This window comes from Coturnix japonica, chromosome 21 (assembly GCF_054131305.1).
Source record: "Coturnix japonica strain WE chromosome 21, WE-NBRP24, whole genome shotgun sequence".
Classification (NCBI taxonomy): Eukaryota; Metazoa; Chordata; class Aves; order Galliformes; family Phasianidae; genus Coturnix; species Coturnix japonica.
Genome location: NC_140683.1, coordinates 5,407,611 through 5,432,309, shown reverse-complemented (window position 1 = coordinate 5,432,309; position 24,699 = coordinate 5,407,611). Strand labels below are relative to the sequence as shown.

Sequence of the window (24,699 nt, the reverse complement as noted above, 5' to 3'; positions counted from 1 at the left end):
ATGTGGAAAATTCTTCTAGGAAGTAAAGCGTAGTGAGAAATAATCACCTGGGAGCTGGGGAGGTGAAACAACCTGCTCTAGACAAGCAACAGTCCTCATCTGTGCCCTTGGGGATCCGCCAAGTGATGGATCAGCATTTGGCATAAGTGAAGCTTGCAGGTCTGTGAGAGCATCTTGCTGAGGGAGCAGCTCTGGTGTTGTGCTCAGGGATGTCTCATCAAGTGTGAAGTCTCTCAGTGAGCGAAATGGATGTGAGTGAGGTGGGGAGCCTTTTGGTAAGGCAAAGTGTTTGTACCTCTTGGATTCCTCTGTGCTTGTCCTGGTGGCTTTTGGCTGGAATGGGCAGAAACCAAGAATAGCCACGATGGCACAGCAAAGAGCAGAGTCTTTTTCAAGCTATCATGGATTTGGGTCTTGTATGCAGCTGATGCATGTCTGTCTGAATGCCAAACGGAATGGCTCTCCCTTGAAAACCTCAAGGTATTTTCAAAGATTTATTGAAGGGAGGAACATACTGTAACCCTTTTGCAAGGATAAAACTTCGCTTTCCCATAGCTATGGAAGGTCTGTCCTCCCTTTGAGTAATAAATGATGGCACATCAAGTGTGTGCAGATTGCTTTTAAGCTGTTGCGTATATCCTCCCATACGAGGTACCTTGCACAAAGCTTATTTTCTTGATGGAGGGAATATCAAGCACATTCCACGTACAGATCAATCTTCTCAAAACATGCAGGTAACTCTCCTTGACATTTTCCCTGTCTCCAGCTTCCCACATATTTCCTTACCTCATCTGGCTGCTTCTACAACTCAACACGCCTCTTGCTCATTTGTGTGACCAGTGGCTCTGGCCTGCTCTGCTTGTCTGCATGAATTGATGCCCCGATGTGTAATTTACCTTCTCTCTCCATATACATTCCTTACACACGTTCACGAATGGATGCACAAATGATTGGAAGTGTCAGCAAGGCGCTTTTCCAGATGGTGGAAGCATGTTCCTTCATTTATTTCAAATGTCAAACTCAATGAAATTAATTACTCCCAGACTTAACTGAAGCGATGGGGAGATTCTTGTCTCAGTTGGCCGGGTGTGGGGTGAGGTTGCATGCACTAAAGCAGCAGCAGCAGCATTCAGGAGGTGGAATGCAATTATTGGGTTGAGCACTGTTGCTGTCATCTTGTGGTTGCTGTGCTGCCGTCCTGGTGCTTTGCTCTGGCATCTCACTGCATTCCTTCTTTCAGATGGAGCTGTAAGCCAGTCTGCTTTGCTGCTTACCATAGGGAAATAACTGTTATCAGAGAATTTCTAATGACGGCTAATTTAGGATTAATCTGTTTTTAACCTCGTGGTCTCCGTGCCTTTAAGCCCCTTATCGGGGCCTGACACCGTCTTCCTTAGTGGCCACTTCTCCCAGCACTATGTGTGAAGCCTCCCTTGCCGACCATACCCAGAAAAATAAACAGCCAGGGCTCCTCTTGCCCTCTATTGTCTCTCTCTTTTGTATTAAGTACAGTAATGCCTCTGAGCTACCCTGGGGCTTCTTCGTTCCCATGCTTCCCCATCCCTCTTACAAAGGACCTCTTTTCTCCCTGTGTTCTGGGTGTTGTGGCTCAGCAAATGTGCCAGCGACCCTTTGCTCCGTATGAAAATAGCCCCTGCCTTTTTGTAGCTGTCACTTATTCTTGCGCCTGTAATTAGTCTTGATCCTGCCTGTATTATTCCCCTTGACCCTTCTCTCCTTACTGCAGCGAGTATGTTTTTGAACATGCTTTCAGCTCCCTTTCTACCTGCGTGTATCCAACTGTGCTGGCTCACACAAGCCTTCTTTGGATTGAGTTGGAAGTTTAATTGCAAGACTGCAAGCTTTCCCAAACCTTTCCCACTTGTGTGTTGTAAGACTCCCCTGGGATGTGGCTGCATGCTCATAGTTCAGATTGCTCTTCCATATGCTGTTGCCTAAGACTGGTGGCTATTTGTATGGCTCCCTCAAATATCCACCTATGTGGGTGTTTAAATGCTGCTGTTGTCATTGAGTTTGAAGTAGTCTATTTGGTGGCATCTTCATCCATCCTGGCTGGTGGCTTGTTGGGGATCAGAGGTGCAACAGGCTGCCTCACTCATCCCGTTTGCACTGCTTGGGATCCTATTAGACTGCTAAGGGGCAATAGGGCAAGCAGGTTGGGTCTTTGCAGGTTGGCTGGCATCATTGTGGGGGTGGCAGTGGGAGGACTGTGCAGCTGAGGTGGGTTTTCCTGCATGCATTAGAGTGGGATATTAAGATATGTTTTGGGGCTGAGTAGCAGTGGCAAGAAATGCAATGTAAAGCTGATAAAGCACACGCTTAATTAACTGCTAGTCTCTAATGTAGGTGATAAAGGGGAAGTGTATTGGTTGGTCAAGTCAGTAATGGACAGTGCTCAGAGTGGAAGATGAGTTGTCTCCATTTGTCACTGATTGCTGTGACTTTGCCCAGGGGCACTTGTCTTATCCTGCATTTGATAAAGGAAGAAAATAAATCCAGCAAGCACGGTGAGCCCTTGAAGCAAACAAAAAGGGCAATGCCAATGTAAGTATATTGTGCTACAGAGAAAACCATTTACAAATAGCTTATCATGTCAGTGTATTCTGTGCAGGTAGAAAACCTGATACACAAGATGCATCTCTCTTGCTTAGAGCTCAGGTGCTGGAGGTGCCTGTGGTGGTTATCATAGCTTGCTTGGAGTGCTCTGCCTGCTGTGACTGCATTTCTTAACACTGTGCAAATGCTGCTTGTTGTGCTCTGCCACAAATCTAAGTTTTGATTGTCTGCCTCTTAGGGACGGATTCTACCAGCTTTATCACCTTCCCTTAAGCAAATTGCTGCTGAACATATTGGGGTTGTTTGAAAGCAGCGTAATATACTGTTCCTTGGTGGGAATAGGGCCTGGAAGAGTTGTGGGGAACATATGGCTGTGCCAGGCATCTGCAGCAAACCTCAGCTCTGCTGAGCCATGTTATGTACAGAGGTGGAATTTTGCTTCCCTTTAGAGAATTCAGTTGTCTGATAGAAAACCAGCCCTTCGTTGTTGCCAAGTGTCAGAACAAGACTGGGAGCCTTCACTTATAGTACTGTCCCTGCTGTGGGGAGCACTGTGCTATGTGGGTCCAAGCACTTTCCTCACTTGCAAATTGGTTGCTAGCAGCCAAGGTGCTGGAGGTATTTCCTGCAGTGCTGTATGTATTGGGATATGGAGAGCATCGTTGCAGTGGGCTGTATGATGAGAGGCAGCTTGAGAAAAGGTGTCCTGCAGGCGGAGCTACCCACATGCAACCCTCATTTCCTACCTGCTGCAACAACATCAGCAGCTGCTTTCATGCATGGGAAGGGTTGAGCAGAGGAAAACGTTTCAGCTGCAAAATGTATCCTGCAACCTATAGCTTGTGATATGAAAGGAAATCCTTGTGCTTGCTTTAAGCCATCAAATGTGGCTGCATGGAAACTACTGCTAGGCTGTGTGTGTTTTTAGCAGTAGCAGGACTCTGGTTTTGAAGAAATCCATTTGGAAACTGGGTCTTCAAGTATGGTTGAATTCAGACTGAGAGTGTTTTACTAGAGAAGTTTTATTGGTGCCATGGGACTGGTTCATGGGAAGGTTACCCTACATTTATCTGCTGTTTTACTAGCAGGGAACACTAATTGCTTTCTTGCTCAAGTTAAATGGGCTCATAGTGAGTCAGGCTTTCCTTATGAGTGTGAATAGGGCCCAACCTTTGCATTGGGCTCCCCAAGAGCATCTCCAGGTTTGTATTGGGCTGAGCAACCGGTGACCAGGCACTGATCTCTGTTGGAAGCAGCTTCCAAAGAAAACATGTGCTGGGTTTGAGGTGCTCACATCCATCCTGGGGGTGGAAAGATCAATGGGATGGAGTGAGGTATTTCCTTTCTTACTGTTCCAGCTTAGCTTAATGGCCCCGAATAGCTTTATTTCTGTTCTCTCTGCTGTGTTCTGATGGATTGTCTTGCTTTCAGTAACTGGAATCCCAGCCCTAAAGGTCTTGTGAGCACAATAAAACTGAGAAAAGCAAAGGAGAACGCTGCTGATGAAGTGAATAATGTATTTCAGCCATCTATTGCCACCCACCTGCCAGCTGGTGGTGTGAAGGTGGCACTGAGGAGGGGAGATGAGAGGATAAACCTGAGCTTCTTGTGATGAAAACAGGTTGTACCCAAAGGCAGGACTGTGCCCTGGTCCTTTAAAGGGGTTCAGGAGGAAATGACATGAAGAACCTGTGTGTGTGTGTGCATGGATTGCAGTGTATCTCCAGCTGCGTGGCTGGGGATGGTACACAGGAGTGACTCAGTCTCCTGGCTGCCCCTCTCTGCACCAGGAACGGCTGTTCTTATCTTCTGCTTCATCAATGTACTTGAAACCTCACCTTAAAACTGGCTTGTGCACATTTTATTCATGGTAAAGGCCGCTGTGGGTACTTTGGCGTGCATTTATCTTGATTTTCTGTGCTAAGCGGATTGCTTGTAGCCCTGTTATGCCTGTATGCTAGAGTAGGGCCTTGGAATTGAAGCCCGTTTTGCTGGGCAGGCTGCATGTGTTTAGGGGAAGACTAGGCTGAAAAGTGAAGGCAGAGATACACAGAGCTTGCAGCAGGTGTTGTGACTGTCACTGGCCTCTAATTATTTGGTTAATGCCCAAGTAACAATAATAAAAGGCTTTATTTAAAACAAACAAATGTGAATAATTATGTAAATATTGGTCTGGGCCAGTGTTAAGAGTCCTGGGAAAGCTTTTTGGATGGTTATCTTGGATGTTTCTTTTAGCTTTTATAGTAGAATATGTCGATTTAGATACTATCTTTGGGTCTGAATTCTCCTTCGTGTTTAACAGAAGACCTGAGGAGTAATTTCAGTTGCTAAATGCAGCAGATATTTCCTTTGAGCAGTGAATGTACAAATCAGTGTAATCAGATTTAATGGGAAATATCCGAAAGGGGAAAAACTGATGGTGCTGACCCACACAAATCTTGGTCAATGCTACAAAAGGTCATCATGGCCCCTGTGGGTTCCCAGCCAATACAGCCATGATCACATAGGGATGCTGTTACACCATGAGCAAAACCCCATCAGTTCTCAGCAGGAGTAATGAGATTTGTGATGGTACCTTTGCTGTCTCCCACCGCACACAGGTAGGGGGAGGCTCATGGCTGGTAATTAGCTCCTATTTGCCTCCTGATTGCTGTTTGTAATGGAGCTGCTGCTCTGAGTGCATGAGGGAGTTAATGGGTTGACTTTCTCCTCTGATGACCCTGGGTCAGAGATTGGAAGGGGCAGTGGAGGCCAAACACCAGCTTCTTGATATCACACTAATGCCACTTGATGTGCTCAGCTGATGGTAGTAAAACCCCTTCCAACCTTTGCCTGGGCTGGGAGGATGCGACGTGGAGGAATTCTGCTCATCCCAGAATGGTATGACTGCAAAACCTCCCCCGATGTGCTGTTACTTAATTTGGGCAGTAGGGAAATACGTAACGTACCATAGGATTTTTGATTTGGAAAGGAATGGAAGCTGAGTGTTGTGTTTGGATGAGCCTCTCTTTCTGTGCATGTTTGGACGCGGGCAGATGATATATTATTCTAACGGGTCCATAAAACCCTCTGGTGGTCTGAAGTAAAACGATGCTCGTTCCCTGTTGGAAGTAGCAGATGTTGGATCAGGAATGGGATCTGGATAAGTGTGGGTTGGAACTGAGAGCACCACAAGGAGGTGACCATGTAAGCAGTGGATTTCTCCCTACCCTGAGGGCATCCAGACTGCTGCGGTTGCTGAGAGCTGATGAGCTCATGGCCGTGGGTCTGTGGCTAACACTGGAAAACAAGCTTTAGAAATGGTTTTAATGAAGGGAAGCAGGTATTGGAAACTTGCCTTCCAACTCCATGTCTGGGGCAAATCAGATATGGTTATTAAGCAATTGCTGCTAAGGTTTCATTGACTGGAGCGTCTGAAAGGAAGAATTGGTTTTATATTTATTTCCAAAACACCCAAGTAAAGATTAGTGCTGAAAATAATTCAATGTTGGGTTTTAAAAATAAAATACAATAAAAAATCAATAAAACATTTGCAAATCAAAAATTATTTAAGCTCGATTCCGTAAACTTTATGGACAGCGAAACACCCGCAGTGCATCAAAATGAGTCTTCAGTGGCTGATCTGGAAGCATTGCAGCCACCCGTGCCTGGAGGAAACCTTTCTGTGGTTTCATTCCCCGTTTAAGTGCCTGTTGTGATGCTCTGGTGATGTGATGCCAATCACTGCCCCACCTGTAGCTGCAGCATGTTGGAAGCAATTGTAATGAGGTGGTTGTGTGTGTTAATGTGTTTAATTATGCTCGTGGTTGGGTATGATGCTTGAAGGACTGAGAGTGTTTAAGGGCTGTGCTGGCCATAGGAGACAGCAGAGAAGGCAGTTTGGAGTGGTGGATGTTTAAGCATTAAGCATCCAGACCTTGTCCTTTTGTTCCCTCTTGCACATGTGGTGGGGTGGTCACTGCATGAAATATACTAAGGGTTGTTCCTTTGCTGACAGTTTCTTAATGGAAGGTTTTGAGCAAGATCTCACACAGAGGGGATCAGTGGCCTCAATCCATGTCTCCATGGTTTCAAACAAGGTGATGCCCTTGTTCTGGTTTCAGTGCCAAGTTGGTTTGGATAGGAAAGAGAGAAAGCAAGGTATTCTCTGCCTTGACATCCAGCATCTTGGAATGGATGGGCAGCCCTGGCAGCTGGTGATGTGCAATGCCAATGCTCTGAGAGGTTGTTATTGCAGTTTTTGTGTGTGTTATTCTTCTCTGCCCCTTCTGGGAGATGTACATGCCAGCTGCTTTGTTCCTTGCAGGAGGAACAATTCTGCAGCGCATTAAAACCGATTGCAAAACTCCTGACTTAAATGCGCTGTTGGATTGGGCCCTAATTGAGGACTGTAAAGAGCATTAATTAGTTGATCATTACGAAGTTCTTTGATAATGCAAATGTTGTCCAAGTGCCGGAGTGTCTGGAAACACATCACGCTCCTTAGAGTGGGGACAAAGTGCTGTACTTTCCTCCCCCCCCGCAGCACACCTGCATTGGGCTCTGTGCTGCCTGCAGCTGGCTGAGCTGTGAGCTTGGTGTCAGAGAGGTGCTGCCCAGGGATGGGGGGTCCTCCCTGATATGAGCTGCAGTTGGTTTTATGCAGAGATGCTGGTCTTCAGTGCTTCCTATGGGGAAAAAGAGGTACTGTGCAGAGAGGGGACAGTTCTTGCATCAGTTATTTCCCTACCTGAATCCAGAAAACATCATTGCAATACCCACAGAGCTGCTTTCCACAATGCTGTGCTCAGGTGGGTGGCAGATCCTGAGGATGAAGTTTCTATCCCTGTTTGCCCATCTGCCCATGTGCCCACAGCACTGCAGCAATCTGCAGCCTTACAGGGATTCAGGTGGTTTGCTTTTCGTATAAAGGACCCAGATAATTTCAGGGGGATGGAGAGAAAGGGTGTCTATAAACCTCACTTACATCCATTCATGGCTGCCATTCAGAATCTGCTCGCAGAACTGAGCTCTAAGAACACCGTTCATCATTCAGAAGGTGAAGTCATGCACTGTCACCATTTCCTTCTGCAGATCTGCTGAGTGTTTGCGGCTCTAATAACTTGGGTAGTTTTAAAGCCCATTCACCCTCACTGCTTCTAAAGGGCAATGCTCCTGCCAGCAACCAAACTGCTGCTGGAAAGCTTCCCACAATGTCACAGTGACTGAGAACACCATCCAAGTGGTGGGGAATGGGGAAGGTTCCTCACAGACGTGATGCTGCTTGCCTTCCTCCTTCCACAGTAGAATCTGAAACACTCCATCCTTTGGAATGAATGGGATATTTGCTTGTCTTGAATGGGGATTTTTTTTCCACCCCGCAGTCTTCAGTGCTTGCCTGTTAGCTGTGAATTGCCCTTAAGTTCTGCGTGGCATTTGCAGCAAGGATTTTCTGCGTGGTTTAATCATATTCTGCGGAGGGAAGGGCTGCTCTTTGCTGCTGACACCACGGCTTTGTGAGGAACCCGGATGGCTGATTACTTCAAAAACAATTATTTATGCTCAAAGGAGCAAAGATTATTTGATCGGTTGGATTTTAGTGGAGCTCTTGTGCAGCTCCGGTGTCGGTTCTGGGTTTCTTTCTGTCCCTTTTGGGATTAAACACACGATCTTTCGAATCTGGCTCTGCATAATGGTTTCCTTTGTTCACAGTTGGGACTATTTGGGCCATTGCAAACCCCACAAGGGGATGACTTGAGTCACTGGTGAAACATTCAGCAATCTACAGCAATGTGAATTGACACAGATCTGTTGTGGTTATTGGAACCGAGCTGACGTGCACCAGATGAGCATATATTTGTAAACGGCCCTTTTTCTTTTTGCCACGTTATTCCCCTTTCTAGGGAACAAACTTTATATCTTCAGCCCCATGGTTCAGCCTCCCCACTTGTCCTTCTTAAAATGCCTTTCCTTTGTCCAAATGTCATTGCGTTTTACTGGGCTGCTGCCATGCTGAAGAATTCAGGGGGCTCTTAGTTCAGCCTAAAGGATGCTCAAACAATGGCAACCAGAGCTGAATGTTATTGTGTGTTTATATTGCCTTAGCCTCTGCCATCTTGTTTGTTTAGTTAATTATCCAAGGGCTGCAGCTAAAAGTTCAGTGGTGGTGAGCAGTGAATAGATGTTGAGATTCTCCAGGTATGGACTGCACATTGCCCAGGGAAGCAGTTTGATTCCCATCTGTATTTAGCTCTCTTTTGGATCTCAGTGCCGGAGCAGTTACCTGTTGGTGCTTGAATAATTCCTGCTATAATCTTACATATTGATGTAAACCTTTGGGTAGTGGCTTGAGAGCAAGCAAACCCCCAGCACTAGTGAAGTGGGCATGTTTCCCATTGAAAGCTGTGCTGAAGGGCAGCACTAACTCATGGCTTGGGGGCTTTTGGGCTTTGGTTGGAAATCACTTTTTTCCTTTAAAAGCAGGCAATAATCTCTCCATCTCTTCCCAGGGGTGTTTTTTTTGCTGCACGTTGCAGAACCTTCCCTGCCTGTTTGAGAAGATAAGAGATATGGTGTTGTTCTGCATAGTGCTGTTTGTGTGAGATGTATTGGCGCTATTAACTGGGGGAAATATGGTAATAATGTCATATTTGTCATCTGAGTACCTGGGAATCCTTTCCAAATGATGCTTTGTAACCTCCTCAAAACAGATGTTGGTGATTGTGAGGCTTAAAGATGAGAGAAATGAGATGGGAATGTTAAGGAGCAGCCTCTCTGCCATCAGTAAACCTTGTTTCATTGAAGCTGGGGAGCTTCATATCTGCCTTACATCCTCCAGCATGCCTGGTGCTCAGTGGCTCAGCCAAGGTGCTGTGTGTGACCAACAGCACATCTTTGTGCAGCAGCTGGATCTGCTCATGCTTAGGGCCCTGTGCAGCTCTTGGTGGTGGTGATGGGGATCCAGGGCGACTCAGGTCTGATGCAGGAGATGCAGGGCAATTTAAGCTGGTTCACCCTGCGTGATTGTGAGCAGGGTAACAGCAGTGCATCTCCTCCCTTTTTCTCTTACAGTTCTTTCCGCTTTTCTCTGAGTCTCAGGGATCTTCTCAAGGAGATGATGCTTTGGAATTAATCCTCATTCACGTTGCTTAGTGCTGCTACGTGCTGAAGGCAGAGACTTGAGGGTTTTCTCTTTTTAATTGCCTGCTCCTATAGAAGGGCTTTCCTTCCCAGTGAGCCTGAATCCATCAGCAAAGTGGCACTTGGATACAAACACCCAGGTTGGTGGGTTGAATGTTAAGTGATAAGAGAGTTGCAGAGGGCACCTGGGATCAGTCAGGAACATAAATACCTCTTCATTCTTCAGCTTGTGACCTCGACTCTTTGGCAATAGCTGCATGTAAGCTGTAGTATGACTCAGTGCTGTGTCATCAAGTCCTGAAAGTCTTTGGATGCCCTTTGGCTGTTAAGAAACCAAATATAGAAGAACGGTTCTCCACCATGGCGGGTTGGTGACCTATTCTCCAGACACTCAAATGTCACAATTTTTTACATTAATACAAATATACACTGGCTGTGCAGAATAACTGCATTTCATGGTATTGGAGGGGAGTATTTTCACTTAGAAGGATATTATAAAGCAAAAGGGTGAAGAAAGGGTGTTTCCTTGACTCCTATACTTTGACCATGTTATAAATTAACACTGAACAAGCTCTGGATGTATCTTAAGATGGGAATGGTATGTAGTGAATGGGGAAGGCTTTCTTAAGCCTGCCTTCTAGACGCTGTTATCCATAAGAAGTCACCTGCACAACAGCTACGTGTGTGTATGCACACAAGTTTTCCTCATTAAACTATTGTGTTTAAGCCTGTTCAGCTTCTGCTCCATTGAGGTTTCTGGGGACTTTGTGATCATTTCAGTGATGAGCAAAAGGAGGTTGGAAAAGCAGGTCTGTTTTCAGCCATAGCAAACTTTGCTGTGTAGCATCCTTGCTGGAAAACGCATAGAGGTCTGTGAATGGGTTTAATGAAGTGCTATGAAAAATGATGGGAGGAATTGGTTTGAGTCTTGTGACATGTCATTAGGTAATCTTTCAGACACTGGGGCTGCAGATACCCACAAGTAATGTATAAGCAACTTATGTATCCTGACGCTCAGCCAAGTGCTTTGGGGAGTGGGGTGAGCAGAGGAATGCTGAGAAGTTCAACTCGTGCAGGTAAAAGCAAAACAAGATGCCTTGGCCAGGGGAAATGAAACATAGGAGAGCCTGGGCTTGCTATCAGACCTGGTGAGAAAGCATCACAGCCTGAGGAAAGCTCGGTGCAGGTTAACAGCTTGGTGGAATTGGATCTGACAGCTCACTCTCTGCTGCTTTGCATTGCGGAGGGCGGTATTATAAACCTAATACCGGCTGCCTCTATGCCAGGCTTTAGCATGTAATTAAGTAATTACAAACCTGATTAACACGCATATTGGTCTTGTGGTTTAAGCCCTGAATAGAGGTGGAGGAATTAGGGATTTCATTCCTGCTCTTGTCACTGTGTGCTCAGCAGAGGGTCCTTCATCTCTGCCCTGTGCAGAGCGGGGAGTGATGCTCTTTTGTCTCATCACAGGGCTTCCCACTATGGCAGGTGCTGCTTTTGGGGCACTCTGAGGCCCAAGAAAGCCCCAGTTTGGGTCTGACGGTGGGTGTTTGTCATTTGCTGCTTTGCCATTTAGGTTTATGGCCACCCTCCTCTGGTGCAGCAAGGGCAGAGCTGCTGCTCTTCTTGGGCAGCCCTGTGCATCTCAGGTGAAAGAATGATCCAGTGTGTAATGTGGCACAGTGATGTTATTCATAAAACATCATAAAAAAAAAATAAAAAATAAATAAAAAAAAAAAGGAAGAAAAAGAGCTTTCATGAAGCAACAACTAATTGAGCTCTCAGATGCAGGCCAAACCTGGTGGTGCAAGCTTGTAAGAAATACCCTGCAGGGCTGGTCCTGGTCAGCCTGGGCTCTGTCCTTCTGGGGTGATTCCATTTGAGCTCCTAACAGGAGATTGTGGTGCAGTGGGAATGGGCTGAGGGCTTCAGTTGGTTCCTTGCCTCTTTGGGAATGAGCAGAGGTGATACGTACACATCTGACCCATGTTTTTCCTCTCCTGTTTGCTGATGTGACCCAGGTTGTTGTTAGACTTGAACATCTCGCTTTGAGCTCATCCATCATAGTTAGAGAAGTACGGCGAGTCTTCCAAATGAAGATGAATTGCACGTTGTGTTGGGAGCCTGAGATCTGCGTGGGGCAGCAGATGCTGAAATCATCCTTCAGAAAGGAGGAATGCAGCACAGAGTGCCATGATGGAGGGTGAGGGTGGGTGGGGGGCTCCAAGCAGCATCTGGAGGCCTGGATGCGGTGTGATTCTAATGCATACAGCAAGCAAAACGTGCTGCTGGTGCCTTCGCGCTGCTCTTCCTCCCTGTACACTGCACAGTTATAGCAGCGCGATGAGCGCGGCTCCAAATCCCCTGCAGCCGCCTGGGGAGCTCGGCTGATGTCAGGAGTCTGGAATTCACATCCCCTCCCCCTGCCTCTGCCTTTTTCCCCTCTTCTCCATAAATAAGTTCTGGAGGTGGCTGGGAGCTGGCTGATCTGAATCTCCCGGAGCACAGGGAGGGGGTTGGAAGCAGAACTGGAGGAATAAGCAATTGAGTTGCTTAAAGGCGGCTTGTGCTGTGAGCATGTAGAAATCTCTGCATGAAACAAAGCTTGGTCAAAGGCAGTGGGAAGATCCAAGCTGTAAAGGCAGCTTAGACAAATGTCATCCATATTCTGTGTCTAACAAGAATGAGACGTGAGGAAACGTTACAGCTGTGTGCTGCTTGGGCCAGACTCTCAGCTGGTTTATTATCTGCAGCGTTGACTCGGATCTGCCATATGTTTGTAATCTCCCAGCGAGGACCCAATTTCTCAGGATTATGGAAACTTTTTAAAGCTGCCTAACAATGTACATGACTTTTCCATGCAAATATTAGGCGGATCATCTTGGTAACCAAAGCTTTTTCTGCTGTAATAGATCTGCTCGTCGTATTTCTTTCCATTGCTGGTTTTTATGTGTGTTCAATGCTGATGGGTGAGCTGTAGCCCTTCCCCACGGATGCAGTCAGTAGCATAAGGTGCAGACTCTTTGGATGTTCTCTTGTGAATCCTTTCCTCTGGTCTTTCTGGTGAATGCCTGAGCCCAAGACGAGGCCCTTTTTATAGTATTATTATTTTTCCCTCCCTTGAAAGCTTTCTCCTGTTATTATCTTCCTGTCCTTTTGGAGATCATTTATTTCTTAATTAATGTGGGGTTCTTTTTTTGCCATTTTGGTGATGCCTTTATGGCCATTGCAGTGATGGGATGCCCTGGGACATGGGTAGAAGCTGCAGCCCAGGGGGATTGCCTGGGACATTGCGTATGTCAGCATGCCTGGCTGCCCATGAGCTCTGAGTAATGATGCTCTTCAGGGAAAAGAATGGATCATGGGGCAAAAGGAATACGGCTGTAATATATTGTTCATGCAGGGCTAGATGAAGCTTTCGTGCAGGTGTTTGCTTTGGGTGCTGCCATGGGTTTGCTGAGTTGGGCGATTCATCTTTCTGATAGCACTTTGCTGCATGTATCAGATCAGGATTCAAAACAGTTTATTGTAAACATTTAAAGTTGAGTCTGGTTACTGCACTTCTGGAGGTGCCATCTCTCCCAGTGTGAGCAAGACCGGGTGAGGAAGTTAACGAGATGGATCGCTCACATTATTGAATCACTAGAGACCTCAGTAACCCTGCTGGTGTGGGTGTGCTGGGTGTGAGAACCTCTCCTTTACCTACTTAGAGGTTTTCCTGCTGCCCTGTAAGGATGTGAGCCTGGTGGATAAGGACAGGGAGGGCTGAGGCCAAGGAGTCTTTTGCTTTGTGCTGTTGTTCTGTGCCTGTACACTTGCTTCAGGGCATCCTCAGGTGAAGGCTCACTGCATGTCCTGAATTCCCACAGAAACCAGAACATCCTTTTGGAAAGCCATGGCATAACTAGATTTTTCCCCTTCCTTCAAGCTTGTGTTTTGCTGCCTGTATGTGTTTTGTGCAGCAGTTGACACAAGACAATGCTTGCCAAAGGGGAGATCTCCTTGCCTTGCCCCAGGCAGGGCTGGGTGCTGTGCACAGAACCCTCTGGGGGGTCTGAGTGAACCTAGAGGAACAGCATGAGCACTATGACACATCATGCTGGGATGATTCTGCTATAGCTTACTTATAACCCTGTTCTCTGCTCTTCTTTTTGCAGCCGAACCTGCAGACCTCTTGAAGGTATTAGATTTTCACAATTTACCTGATGGTATCACAAGAACAACAGGGTTTTGCACAAGCAGAAGGTCTTCGAAAGAAGCAGATGTTGCTTACAGAGTAACAAAAGATGCTCAGCTCAGCGCTCCGACAAAGCAGCTGTATCCTGGTAAGTCCGCACCTTTTTGTGTTAGCCATGTAGAACTACCTGATACTTCTTCTCAGCTCTTCTATCCACATACAGGGCACTGCACAGTTCCTTCCTATTCCCTATGTCTGCTCCCTTGGCAGAGAATGAGTGATTCTGCTGTTTTTGGGGGCGGGTTGCAAACTCACAACCGTCAAACGCAGCAGCAAGTTCTTTTGTCATTGTATTTGCATGTAGTGACAGGTTTCATCGAGGGAGATGTAGCCAATGCCTCCACATATGTTCCCTCCTATATTAGAAAGTTTGTGCTGTCTCATTATCACACAGTGACATCCAGCTGGGAGAGACTTGGAAGATGCAAAGGAGCGCAGACCGCGTTGTGCTCTGCGTTTGTAGAATGCCAGGCACAGTAGGAGCCTATTCTGTGGCTGTGGTGTCTCATAACACAAATAAGCGCCATAAAAAAGAATAGGCTGCCCCACAAGAACAGATGTCCCAAGAAGCTTGTTTGAAGAGGCTGGAGGTTCATTAGAGCAAGCCACAAAAGACACAGGAGTTTACAGAGCCCTTGAAGAGCGCTGCTTTGAGGAAATGTTTCCAGTTTGGAACAGGGTGGATTTAAGAGCTTCCCAGTGGTTGCTGGAGCCACTGTGAGGTCTTGTCTGACAGCCTTTTTTTGGTGCAGAAAGCAGAAAAGTAGTGACTTCTGACCAATTTAGCAGAGATTGGTTGCCCCTGCTTCAGGGAGTTCAACACAAGAGCATGAAGAACTGAACCATGGTTGCAATGGATAACTCCATATCGCATGAGACTCATCTCGCTGTTTGGACATCCTCTGAGTTCTTGGCTTGCATCTGCTGTTTTTCACCAGTGAGATGCAGATGGTGTTTCTTTGATGTCGTCAGGCAACTTCTCAATCTCTTCCACTGGACGGCCATGGAGCAATTGAAATAGCTCTACCTCTCTCTGGACTCTTATGAAATAACCTGATCTGCTTGCTCAGGAGATGGGAAGAGCAGAGAGGAGAACCCCTGCTGTTTTCCATCAGATCCACAGCTGTTTGCTCAGTACATCCCCATAACGAGCTGTGACATGAGCTCACACCACCAGATGAGTGAGAAAGGGGAGGTAAAGGCCTCGAAGTGCTTGCAGCGCAGTGTAGTAAGGGAAATGTGGCTTTGGAGACTTCATGTGTTGCAGAAAAACTTGCCCTCTTTGCTTTTGAGAACCACAGGCAAATGTACACAGGGCATAATATTTTGTACTAATTAGAAGTTGGTGTTTTTCTAAGATGGTAATTTTATGGGCTTTGCATTCTGCTTCTGCAGTTACCGCCAGCGAAGCAAGTTATATAATATATATATATATTATTTATATATATATATATATATATAAAGCCTGTCTGTTTTTCAAACCCACAAGAGGGAGAAAATCTGCTGAGATGCTTGTTGTCCTTGCTCCATGAATAAGTTCTGCTTCCCCACAAAACCGTGCTCTTCCAGCAGAGGCAAGAGAAAGGCAGGCTTTTCAGTGGCAGCCAGGAGAATGTCATTTGCATTCTTTTAGCAAATTCTGCCTTCTCTGTGCTGCTTGTGGGTGTCTGTATGTATAGATCTGTATGCATTTAAGAGCTGAAGAATTATAATTCAGTCATCTCCATCCATTTCAAAACTGGAAGTTTTCTCAGGTGAAGAATGAGGCTGGAGCTTGGTGACACCACCAAAAAGCTGTTCTGCTCTGAGAAGTGGCTTTGGGAATGGCACCATCTTGCACAACAGTTCTGGTCTGTGGTTGTACTGGGAACTCGATCAGCTCATTGTTTTTGCTGGGCTTTTCTTTTTGGTGTTATATGGCTAAAGCATTCCAGTCCTTCCTGGATAGACTCAGGGCTTTGCCAGGCCCCTCTGCTACACCAGCAGCACCAGCACTACGAAAGCATCCCTGGTGTCTGTGTTTCGAAGGCTGAGCTTGCATGAGAGCCTGCCATCCTTGGTCCCAGTGTTAGGAAGGAAGAAGCTGGGCCTGTTGCTGCTCTGTGTGCAGCAGAGCATGCTGCAGATGTCAGCTGCTCATGTGAAGCAATGAGTGTTGGGGCCGTGCCACCCCTGTGCCCACCCTACGCCTCAGTGTTGTCTGCTGGAGCAGCAGTGCCAGCTCTCCCTATGGATCCATCTGCAGAATGGGTGTCTGAACCCTTTGCTGCTTTTCAGGACATTGATAAGTTGAAAGGCTTTGGTCTGAAGGTAAAAAATAAAAGTGAGCAGTGAGCCAAACTCAGCATTAGTGCAGGGCTGTTGGGAGGAGAGAAGGATGTGCAATGAGCTCACTTGAGTGGACTGAAAATGAAGACTTACTCCCAAACCCCTCGTTGGGGATGACTTCTCTGTCTTTAAGGGGATTTGGAACAGTTTCTATGTACTCCATGTATTTATTGTCATGTATATATTGTCCATGTGGATGTGTTTTCATACATCGTTCAATAGCCTGGGTCACTTCTGTGACAGTGAAGGCATTGTTATTTTGCCAGGACAGCAGAGCAGTAACAGTAATGTCAGCTATAATTCATCTGTTATGGTTATTTGGGTTGAGAAACTCACGTCACCATGGAGACGTTTTAATAATAATGAAAAAAAAAGAGAATTAAAAGCAGCTTTTTAATGAGTTGGCAGCTTGCTCAAGTTGAAAGGTACTGTATTGTGGATTCATAATGAAATTTTGGACATGAACTATTTTACATAAAAGGCCCCAAACTTTAGGCTGTAATTGGAACCAGGAAGGCGTATGGTCTTGATTGAACATTACAGGAGGATTTGTGTATATTCAGCAGGAGGGAGATAAAGCTCAGTTCATCCTAAGGGAGGCACCGAGATCAGATGCCTGCCTTCGCCAGATATCTGGGTCTGTGTCTTAGGAGGAAAATCTGGCTATGATAACCACAGCACTGGATTATTGACTGACTCCTCCGTTCAGAAGATGCTTTCTGCTTCTTTACAAATGTGGTCTAACTGGGATGCTGGCTGTGTGTCTGTGCAGGTGCCCCCTTGGTGCCCCATTTGCACTATTTGCATCTCTTCTCCTGCCTCCTCCATTGCTCTGCAGTGCAGTCTTCTGCTGGAGGGCTAAATCCACTTGCAGGAGTGGTTAATAAAGTTTGAGCAATTCCCAGGCAGAAGAAAAGAGTGATTTCATGGCCTCTTTCCTTTTGAACTTGTGAGCTGTGCTGTAGTGAGAAGAATTCCCTGCTTACGCCCCCATACCCGGGTCAGAATCCCTTCTGTACCGCTGGGATACCATCTAAGAAAAGCCTGTGGGGGCAGAGGAAACCTACTGGAAGCTTTTGGGCACTGAGCTTGACAGTTTTTTGTGGTTTTATATGGCTGCGAATCTGCAGTTGAAAAATGCTCTATTGTTGTTCCCTTCGCTGCGCCCTGCCGCACGCAGATGGTCACACACACACACATACCCTGCTGCCCATGGCAGGGCTGCCCCACTTTGCTGTGCTTGGTATAAGATTTCCCAAGCAGATACCCAGCAGTACAATGCAATCCTTGTTGTGAAAGCCTGGACCTTGGAGGAAAGATACCCTGCACGTCTCACACTGCTGAAATGAGGTTATGCCTTGGAGGGTACCCTCATTTCTTTGTAGGTCCTGTCACCCACAAGAATTTGATCAAACTAACTCCTTTTCTAATGCATCTGGAGTTTTTAAGGCCTCCTCTCCAGCGTGTGCATCCGAGCTTCTCCGTTTGCGATGGTTCTGTATGAATGGCACAGAAAACACAAGCCAAGGAGATGCATCGTGCTCAGGGCATGACTTGGCGATGTTTGTGCCCACTTGAAACATGGAGTTCATCAGCCCAGAATTGCAGGGGAGAGACCCTTCCCATGCAAAAATGGAAAGATATCACCTGAGATCAGAGCCTGAGTGGAGAGAAGTCATGGAAACTTGTAAGCAGCTCAATATGCAGACAAACCAGCGTTTCCTGCTGTTTGCCGGATTTATTTCTGCTTGCAGATATATTTTTTTTCCCCCCCTGTACCAGCACTGAAAGCCAAAGCCACAGAATGCTCTGTTCTAGGCCTGGAATAGATGAAACCTGATGCAATTCCCTTACGTCTTTACATACAGTATTGAAGAGTTTTATTTGCCTAACTGGCATGGAATGCTTAGCTCCCTCCATTTTTCTGATGTATTAAGTTAACTTGGAGATGGTGTGATAAATTAAATAAAGGAAGTTTTCACCTTCCTTCCTTAATTCTCCAGGACACATTGAGGAGGGGTTTGGTGCAAATAATAGATTTTTATCCATAACAGCTTTTTTAGAGCCTAGCATTGTATTCTCACCCTAGAAGACCTTGAACTGTGCTGTGCTGCAAGTTGAAATACGGAGTGGCTTTTGGCTCTATGGCAGTGGGGTGAGGGCTGGAAAAAGGCTTTCTGATAATTAATGAGAGATCCTTGGTGATGTTCGGTTGTGTAGGTAGCCCTTGAGAGGCAGTGCCCTGCTCTGGCTTTGCAGGTGCAATCTGCTTTAGGTTTCAACCCTGTACATTAATAGGCTTTGGGGGAAAAGATGGATCATTGATTGGCAGCTATTTCCCAGTGTGTGCTTTTGGAGATGCTGATGTACACACATCTGGAGGGGTGAACGATCAGCGATCATTGGGCAACCCATTGTCCCTGTAGGGATTCATTGTCAAGGAAACCTGACTAACCTCTTTGCTTTTCCACTCCAGCTTCCCCATTCCCAGAGGACTTCTCCATTTTAACCACTGTAAAAGCGAAGAAAGGAGGTCAGTCCTTCTTGATCTCAATTTACAATGAGCAAGGGATCCAGCAAATTGGTGTGGAGATGGGTAGATCTCCTGTATTCCTGTATGAAGACCATACAGGAAAGCCAGGCCCAGAAGACTATCCTCTCTTTAGAGGCATTAACCTAGCAGATGGCAAGTAAGTGAAATTTTGTGCACAAAGGAACAAACAGTATTTTGTTTATAACAGTACCAGCATGTGTTGTGTAAAATTGGAGTCATACAAATGTATATACATACATCCCATTCTTGAACTGTACCCTTTGGCAGACAAACATTGTGTATGAAAAAGGTGAACCCTGTACCAGTTAGTGCAAACTGTGTTGATGCTTATGGGAGATAGCAACGTTGTTGGCTTCTGTTATGAGTCCAAAGGGAACTCTTGTCAATAAAAATCCCCATTGGATCCTTCACAGGACATAAGGAGTGTGGAAGAAGGGTTAGCCAAGAAGTTATCAGGGTATTTTACCCCTTCTCTGCCTCTCACTGAAACAAGAGCAGGCTCTCTCCAAGCTATTTTGGAGGGTTGAAAAGCAATAGGCATCTGCCAACACAGTCATTTCTCTTTCCAATGATTCACATAGAGTCTGCCCTAAGCTGATTTTCATCCATTTGCAGATAATAGCTGGGCATGAAGGTTTGCAGGAGAGTTTTGACGAGGGATTTGTTGTTATTGCAATCATTGGCTTGCTCTTGAAAGACCAGAGCTCTGTGTAACATCTGTGGGCTGCATTCTTCCAGGTGGCACAGGGTCGCCATCAGCGTGCAGAAGAAAAATGTCACCTTGATTTTGGACTGTAAAAAGAAAATAACCAAGTTCTTGGACCGAAGTGACCATCCCATCATTGACGTCAATGGCATCATTGTATTTGGAACGAGGATATTAGATGAGGAAGTCTTTGAGGTAAGTCAATGATGATGAGCAGCTTTAGAGGTGTTCTGCAGAGCTGGGTTTTGGTTTTGAGGGATTGACAGCTCCGTTTTGAAACTTATATTGGATTTTTGCATGGAATCCTTTAATATGTAGCTTAGTTTCTTAGAGATCGCATTCTAACTATGGAAATGTTTCATGGAGTATTGATGCAAGCAATGGGCCAGGTTGGCTAATGGAGAATCTCCCTCCTATGGGTCTGTAGCTCTTGTGCTCTGTGTTGATGTTAAAGGCTCCGCTTCTGGAAGTAGCAGGACTTCATTTATCCCTGTGTTATGACTTAAACCCTATCTGAGGGGCAGTAAACAGAGGAGTCTCTCTTGCAAATCAGTTCTCTCAAAGTCCATAGGAATCTGCTCATTTCTCATACGTTGGTCATTGATTTCTGGTTCCTTGCACTGTGACTCAAGGAGTCTCCTTGACAGCTTGTTTGGCAGCCCCGTCACCTCCCACACAGTGACTGCTTTTTCAAATGCAACCCCAAATCATGATGGGTGGAATGTTCCCATGAGCTCCTATGATTTAAGTGAAGAGATACGGGCTTATTTATAGACGAGGTACATATGGTAGCAGTTCTTTACCCGTAGTTGCTAGTTGAATACGTGCATTTTGCTAGCAATCTCAGCTTCTGTGCTCTGCTGTACTTCTGAGGCTTTTATGTGTACAGTAATCTTGTCTCTTATCTTGCTTGCAAGCTAGAATTGCTTCTCTGAAATCAGCGCCGGTGCAATGGAGTGTAAAGCAAGGTCTGTTGACTTCCCTACCTCCTTATTTATTGCACTCGCACGGAGGAAGTGCTGTATCCCATGGGCCTCTCAGTTCAGCAAAGGGATAGGAAACATTTATTTGGGGGATAATTAGAGCTGCAGCCAGGCCAGCTCCTGCCTGCACAGTGCTGTCACTTGGAGGGAGAGCTGCAGTAACATTACCAACAAACAGAGCAGGGATGCAAGGACTGAGCATTGCTGCCAAAATCCCAGTTAGGGAGCTAGCACCGAGTTTCTACATTTCATCAAATAAATAGGCAATCCCTGGGAAGGCTGACAATTAAAATAGAAAGTAAAAGCTGGGTTTAACGGGTGCTGGAGTGTCTCGCACGCGTTGAATGTGCTGCCAGAAATGCTGCACTGGTTGCTGTATTCTAAGTGGAGCTGCTACCTAAAGAGGTGCGCTCCAATGGGGACATGCTGGGGTCTGGGAGATCTATGTGCAGAAATGAGTGTCGCATCCAAACTGATAAATGCTGCTGTTTGGTGAGGACCATTTCTTCCTTCCTGCAGAAGAAATACTCCTAGATAAACTATTTCTATCGAGGGAGAGGGCTGTGCTCAGTGGACCCCTCTTAGGTCCTGGAAGGTGATGTAAAATAGAGCAATAGAGCAATGCCCTTTGCTGGAGGCTGCTGTGCTGCCATCAGCCCTGGGTGCAGGATGCAGTTATGGGGGTTGTTGTGGGCACTTGCTGAGAAACAGTTCTGGTAATTTGAGCAGACATGAACAATTAGCAAGTTTGTTTATTTATTTTTGCCTGTATACTTCACATCTATGTTGTAAAGCATCAGTATAAGCTTTGGAGGAAGGGGGGAGGGAAGCAAGCTCTCCAGTACTGGAATTTGTCCTTTCCTCTTGTCATCCTCATCAAACAAAGAGGGTTTTCAACATATGCTCTCACACACACACTAATCAAGATACCAGCAGCTTTAAACTGAACATAATTAATAGTTTTCATGAAGGCAGTGGACTAGAACCTAATTTCCTCCATATCTCAGCGACTCAATTTCCTTTCGGCCCTCCTTTCTTCTCTGCAATCTGCACGCCTAAGCAGAAAGTGCGTGGGGAAGGACTGTGGCTCAGGACAATGGGAAAAGGGGTGCAAGTGATTGGAATGCTGTGCATTCTGGATTGCTTCTGGGCTGAACCATGGGCTGAAGCTGCTGCTGTCCTGCAGGCAGCTGCCCTGCCAGCCTTGGCTTGATGCTGCTGTGCTCGTCAGTGTGTTTGCAGCCTGGTTGTGTGTCTGTCCCCACTGTGGAAGTTTCTCCAGCCCATTGGGTGCTGTGGGATGGAAGGCAGCGGCTGGGAGGGCTTAGAAAGGCTTTGTCTCATCTGAGCACTAAGTAGTGGGAATTCCCATCCATCTGAACCCCGGGCAGGGCTTGAAACCAAATAAAAACCCCATTGCTTCTTGTTTGGAAAGTCATAATTATTTAAACAGGGGTCACGGCAAAGCAGCTGTGCTGTGTTGGTCGCTTGGGTGCGTGGATGGCAATGCCCTCACTTGTGTTCTGCTGCAGGACCCAGCCTGGCAGAAGGGACTGGGGGAGAGGGGGTGGGGGGGATGGTTGAAAACATTTCTGTAGCGCAGCGTTCTCCTGGTGGAAAAACGACTTCCTCTCATTAAAATGCAATTAGCTGGGAGGCTGAGTGGGTCTCTGTGAGGCTCTGGGAACTCCGGGTGGGTTTGAAGAAGGGCCAAGCTGAAAGCCTGGGTTGTACAAGTTAAGTTTTGTGCCGAGCTGTTGTTTGCAACAGAAGTGTACAAATGTCAGGACAGGCTTGGGCAGCAGCGGCTGGCGTCAAGCTGTGAGTGAGAGGCTGCTGTTGTGAGACTGCAAAGGCCTTTTGCAGGGGGGAGAAAGCAAAGAAATAGCCCACGGGGTGGGAGAAACTCTTGGCACGCAGGCTGCAGTGAGCGGTGCTCCTGCGGCTATGGCAGCACTGGGAGGAGGTCGGAAGGCACGTGGATGTGTCTTGTTGTTAGAAGGATTAGCAGTTTCTTTTGCAGTTTGGATATGTTAGAATGCAAATTCCTTGTGGTCTCCTTGTCACCAAAAGGCTGAGCACCAAACATGGGGGGACTGTTCCAGAGCCTCACTGTGATGTTGCTGGGTGGTGACCCCTCTTGGTGCTCTGCTCCTCACCCAGGTTGTTGGGATGCTCTGTGGGCTTTCATGAGAGGCTGCCCACAGAATATGCCCTTGACAGGTAACTTCTGCTCCATGCACAGCTCACTGCTGGGTTTGGGGGATGTCAGTGCCAAGCCAGAGCCCCACAAGGCTTTGTGTGTAGCGCAAAAAGCATGCTGCTCATTTAACCCATTTGACTGCTGCATCCATGGACTCTGGGAACAGCATCTCCCATGGGATGGCTTTTCCAGCTCAATGCAGAAGTGGTCCTGGGGAAGGGCAGCCTGAGCTGAGGAAAGTCTGGTTTAGCAGATGTGGGTTGAACCAAAGTTCAGGTCCTGGCTCTGTAAGGTCACCGGTGCTGTGTTTCAATCCCAGAAGTGTTTGTATAATAGCAGTGAACAAAGAAATCCCATAACCTGCAGCTGGAGGTTCTTTATGAATGGAAAGTGCTGCATAACGTCTGAGGCAGGTACCCGTTACCTTCACGGCTGGGTGAGGTGAACTCACAGCCTCTGCAGTGCTGTGTTGAACCATCTCATGTAAACCCACAGAAGCTCATTTTCTGCAGCAGTGTGGGACCCAGCCCTTTTCTAATGCTCAGCCCAGCACACTCAGTGATGGGATGATGAATAACAAGCAGTTTGCCCAACCTTTACCAGAGTCCCAGGTGTGTCTTATCTTCCATAGTCCTGCTGAATTGCTTGTGGTTCAGGGGACTGTCCCATGAGAAGAGTGGCATTTTGATCCTCAAGTAATAATAGTGGAATAATGGCTGGTGCTGGTGTAGATGAAATGAGTTTTCCCATGAGTAGAAAGGTTCAATGTGTGTGCTGCTTGTTTGAGGTTGGCTTCTCAGGGAATGAGAGGAGCTTATTTTGTGCAGCTGAGTACCATAACTGTGTCTTATTGGTCCAGTTGGTACCGTAAAACCAAATGGTTTCTTTTGATGCTGCCAAACAAGGTGTGAAGTGAGAGGGTCTCCCAGACACCTGCATGTACCTTTCAGCCAATGCAAGGAAGCTGAGGGCTGGTAGAAACATCTGCTCTCGGCTTAAGTCAAGTGCTGGCCTGGGATGAGACACGGTGTACAGTGCTAAGAGGATGGCACTTATGCTCTCTTTTCCTTTGTGTTTTTATTGATTTTTGTTTGTGTTTGAAGACCACCAGCAAAATGAAGGTAGCAGAAATGAAGGGAGGGTGAGCACTGGGGCTGCTCTTAGGGCACCGAATGCTTCAGTGTTCTCAGCTGAGACGTTTGTGCTGCTCGGGTGCTCTTGGGTTGAAATGCCAGCTCTCTTTTCATCTTCTGCCTTGTTTACACTTAGACAAAAGCAGTTATCACTGGAGTTGGTAATCCCAGATTCCATTTCCCTGTCCTCATGGCTTTCTCCTTCCCTGTGCCCTTGGATTTAGCATTTCTCACTCTGGAGAAAGCTCTTAGCTTTACCTTTTCTGAACGTTATTTCTTTTCCAGTTACCTCCAAGGCTGCAAGATTGGATCAATAAATTTTGCTTTAGCAAAAGGTGCACCACAGAAAATAGTCTTTCTGTCCATACAAATGCACCTTACTGTATTTTTTCTGCTGCTGGAGGACAGATTTAGGGCTCACTTTTGCAGGCAGATGCGCTGTTAACGTGTCAAATAGCCTCTGTTTGCTCCTGCAGGAGGGTAACTGTGCTACTAATACAGTGGGCTTTGGGGAAAGTCAGGCTGGTGGTAACTGCAAAGCTTGCAGGCTTTCTCACCTCGTGGGGGAGGCCATCAGCTCCAAATATCCTTCATGTCCAGGCCCTTTTGTGCAAGAGCAAGATGCACAAGGCGCTGGTGCAGCTGGGAGCACTTATCAAGGAGAAGCAGCAAGATCCCCAGCATCCTTAAACCAGGAGCTGCATCCTGCACGGTCTGGGGCAGGAAGGAACTGGGCAAATCTCGTGCTTAAGCTCTTGTCAACCTTCAAAAAACACTCTTAGAATTAATTACGCTCATATACTAACCTGGATTTCACTGTCGAGATGCGCTGCAGACTCGCGCTCCCGTGTACTTT

The 24,699-nt window shown here is 46.6% G+C and overlaps 1 protein-coding gene across 6 annotated transcripts in view; it reads left to right on the top strand.

Moving 5' to 3' along the window:
• The window catches only part of COL5A1 (collagen type V alpha 1 chain), a 120,935-nt gene that overhangs the window by 10,237 nt on the left and 85,999 nt on the right, over positions 1-24,699 (top strand). For 4 of the 6 annotated variants that reach the window (XM_015879297.3, XM_015879296.3, XM_085520907.1 and 1 more), the window contains exons 2-4: positions 13,857-14,024; positions 18,741-18,954; positions 19,557-19,719. In XM_015879297.3, the coding sequence (XP_015734783.2) occupies positions 13,857-14,024; positions 18,741-18,954; positions 19,557-19,719 (545 nt within the window). Of the gene's footprint in view, positions 1-12,207; positions 12,712-13,856; positions 14,025-18,740; positions 18,955-19,556; positions 19,720-24,699 lie in introns of those variants that run through there. The other 2 variants (XM_085520910.1, XM_085520909.1) reach the window with 1 other exon arrangement.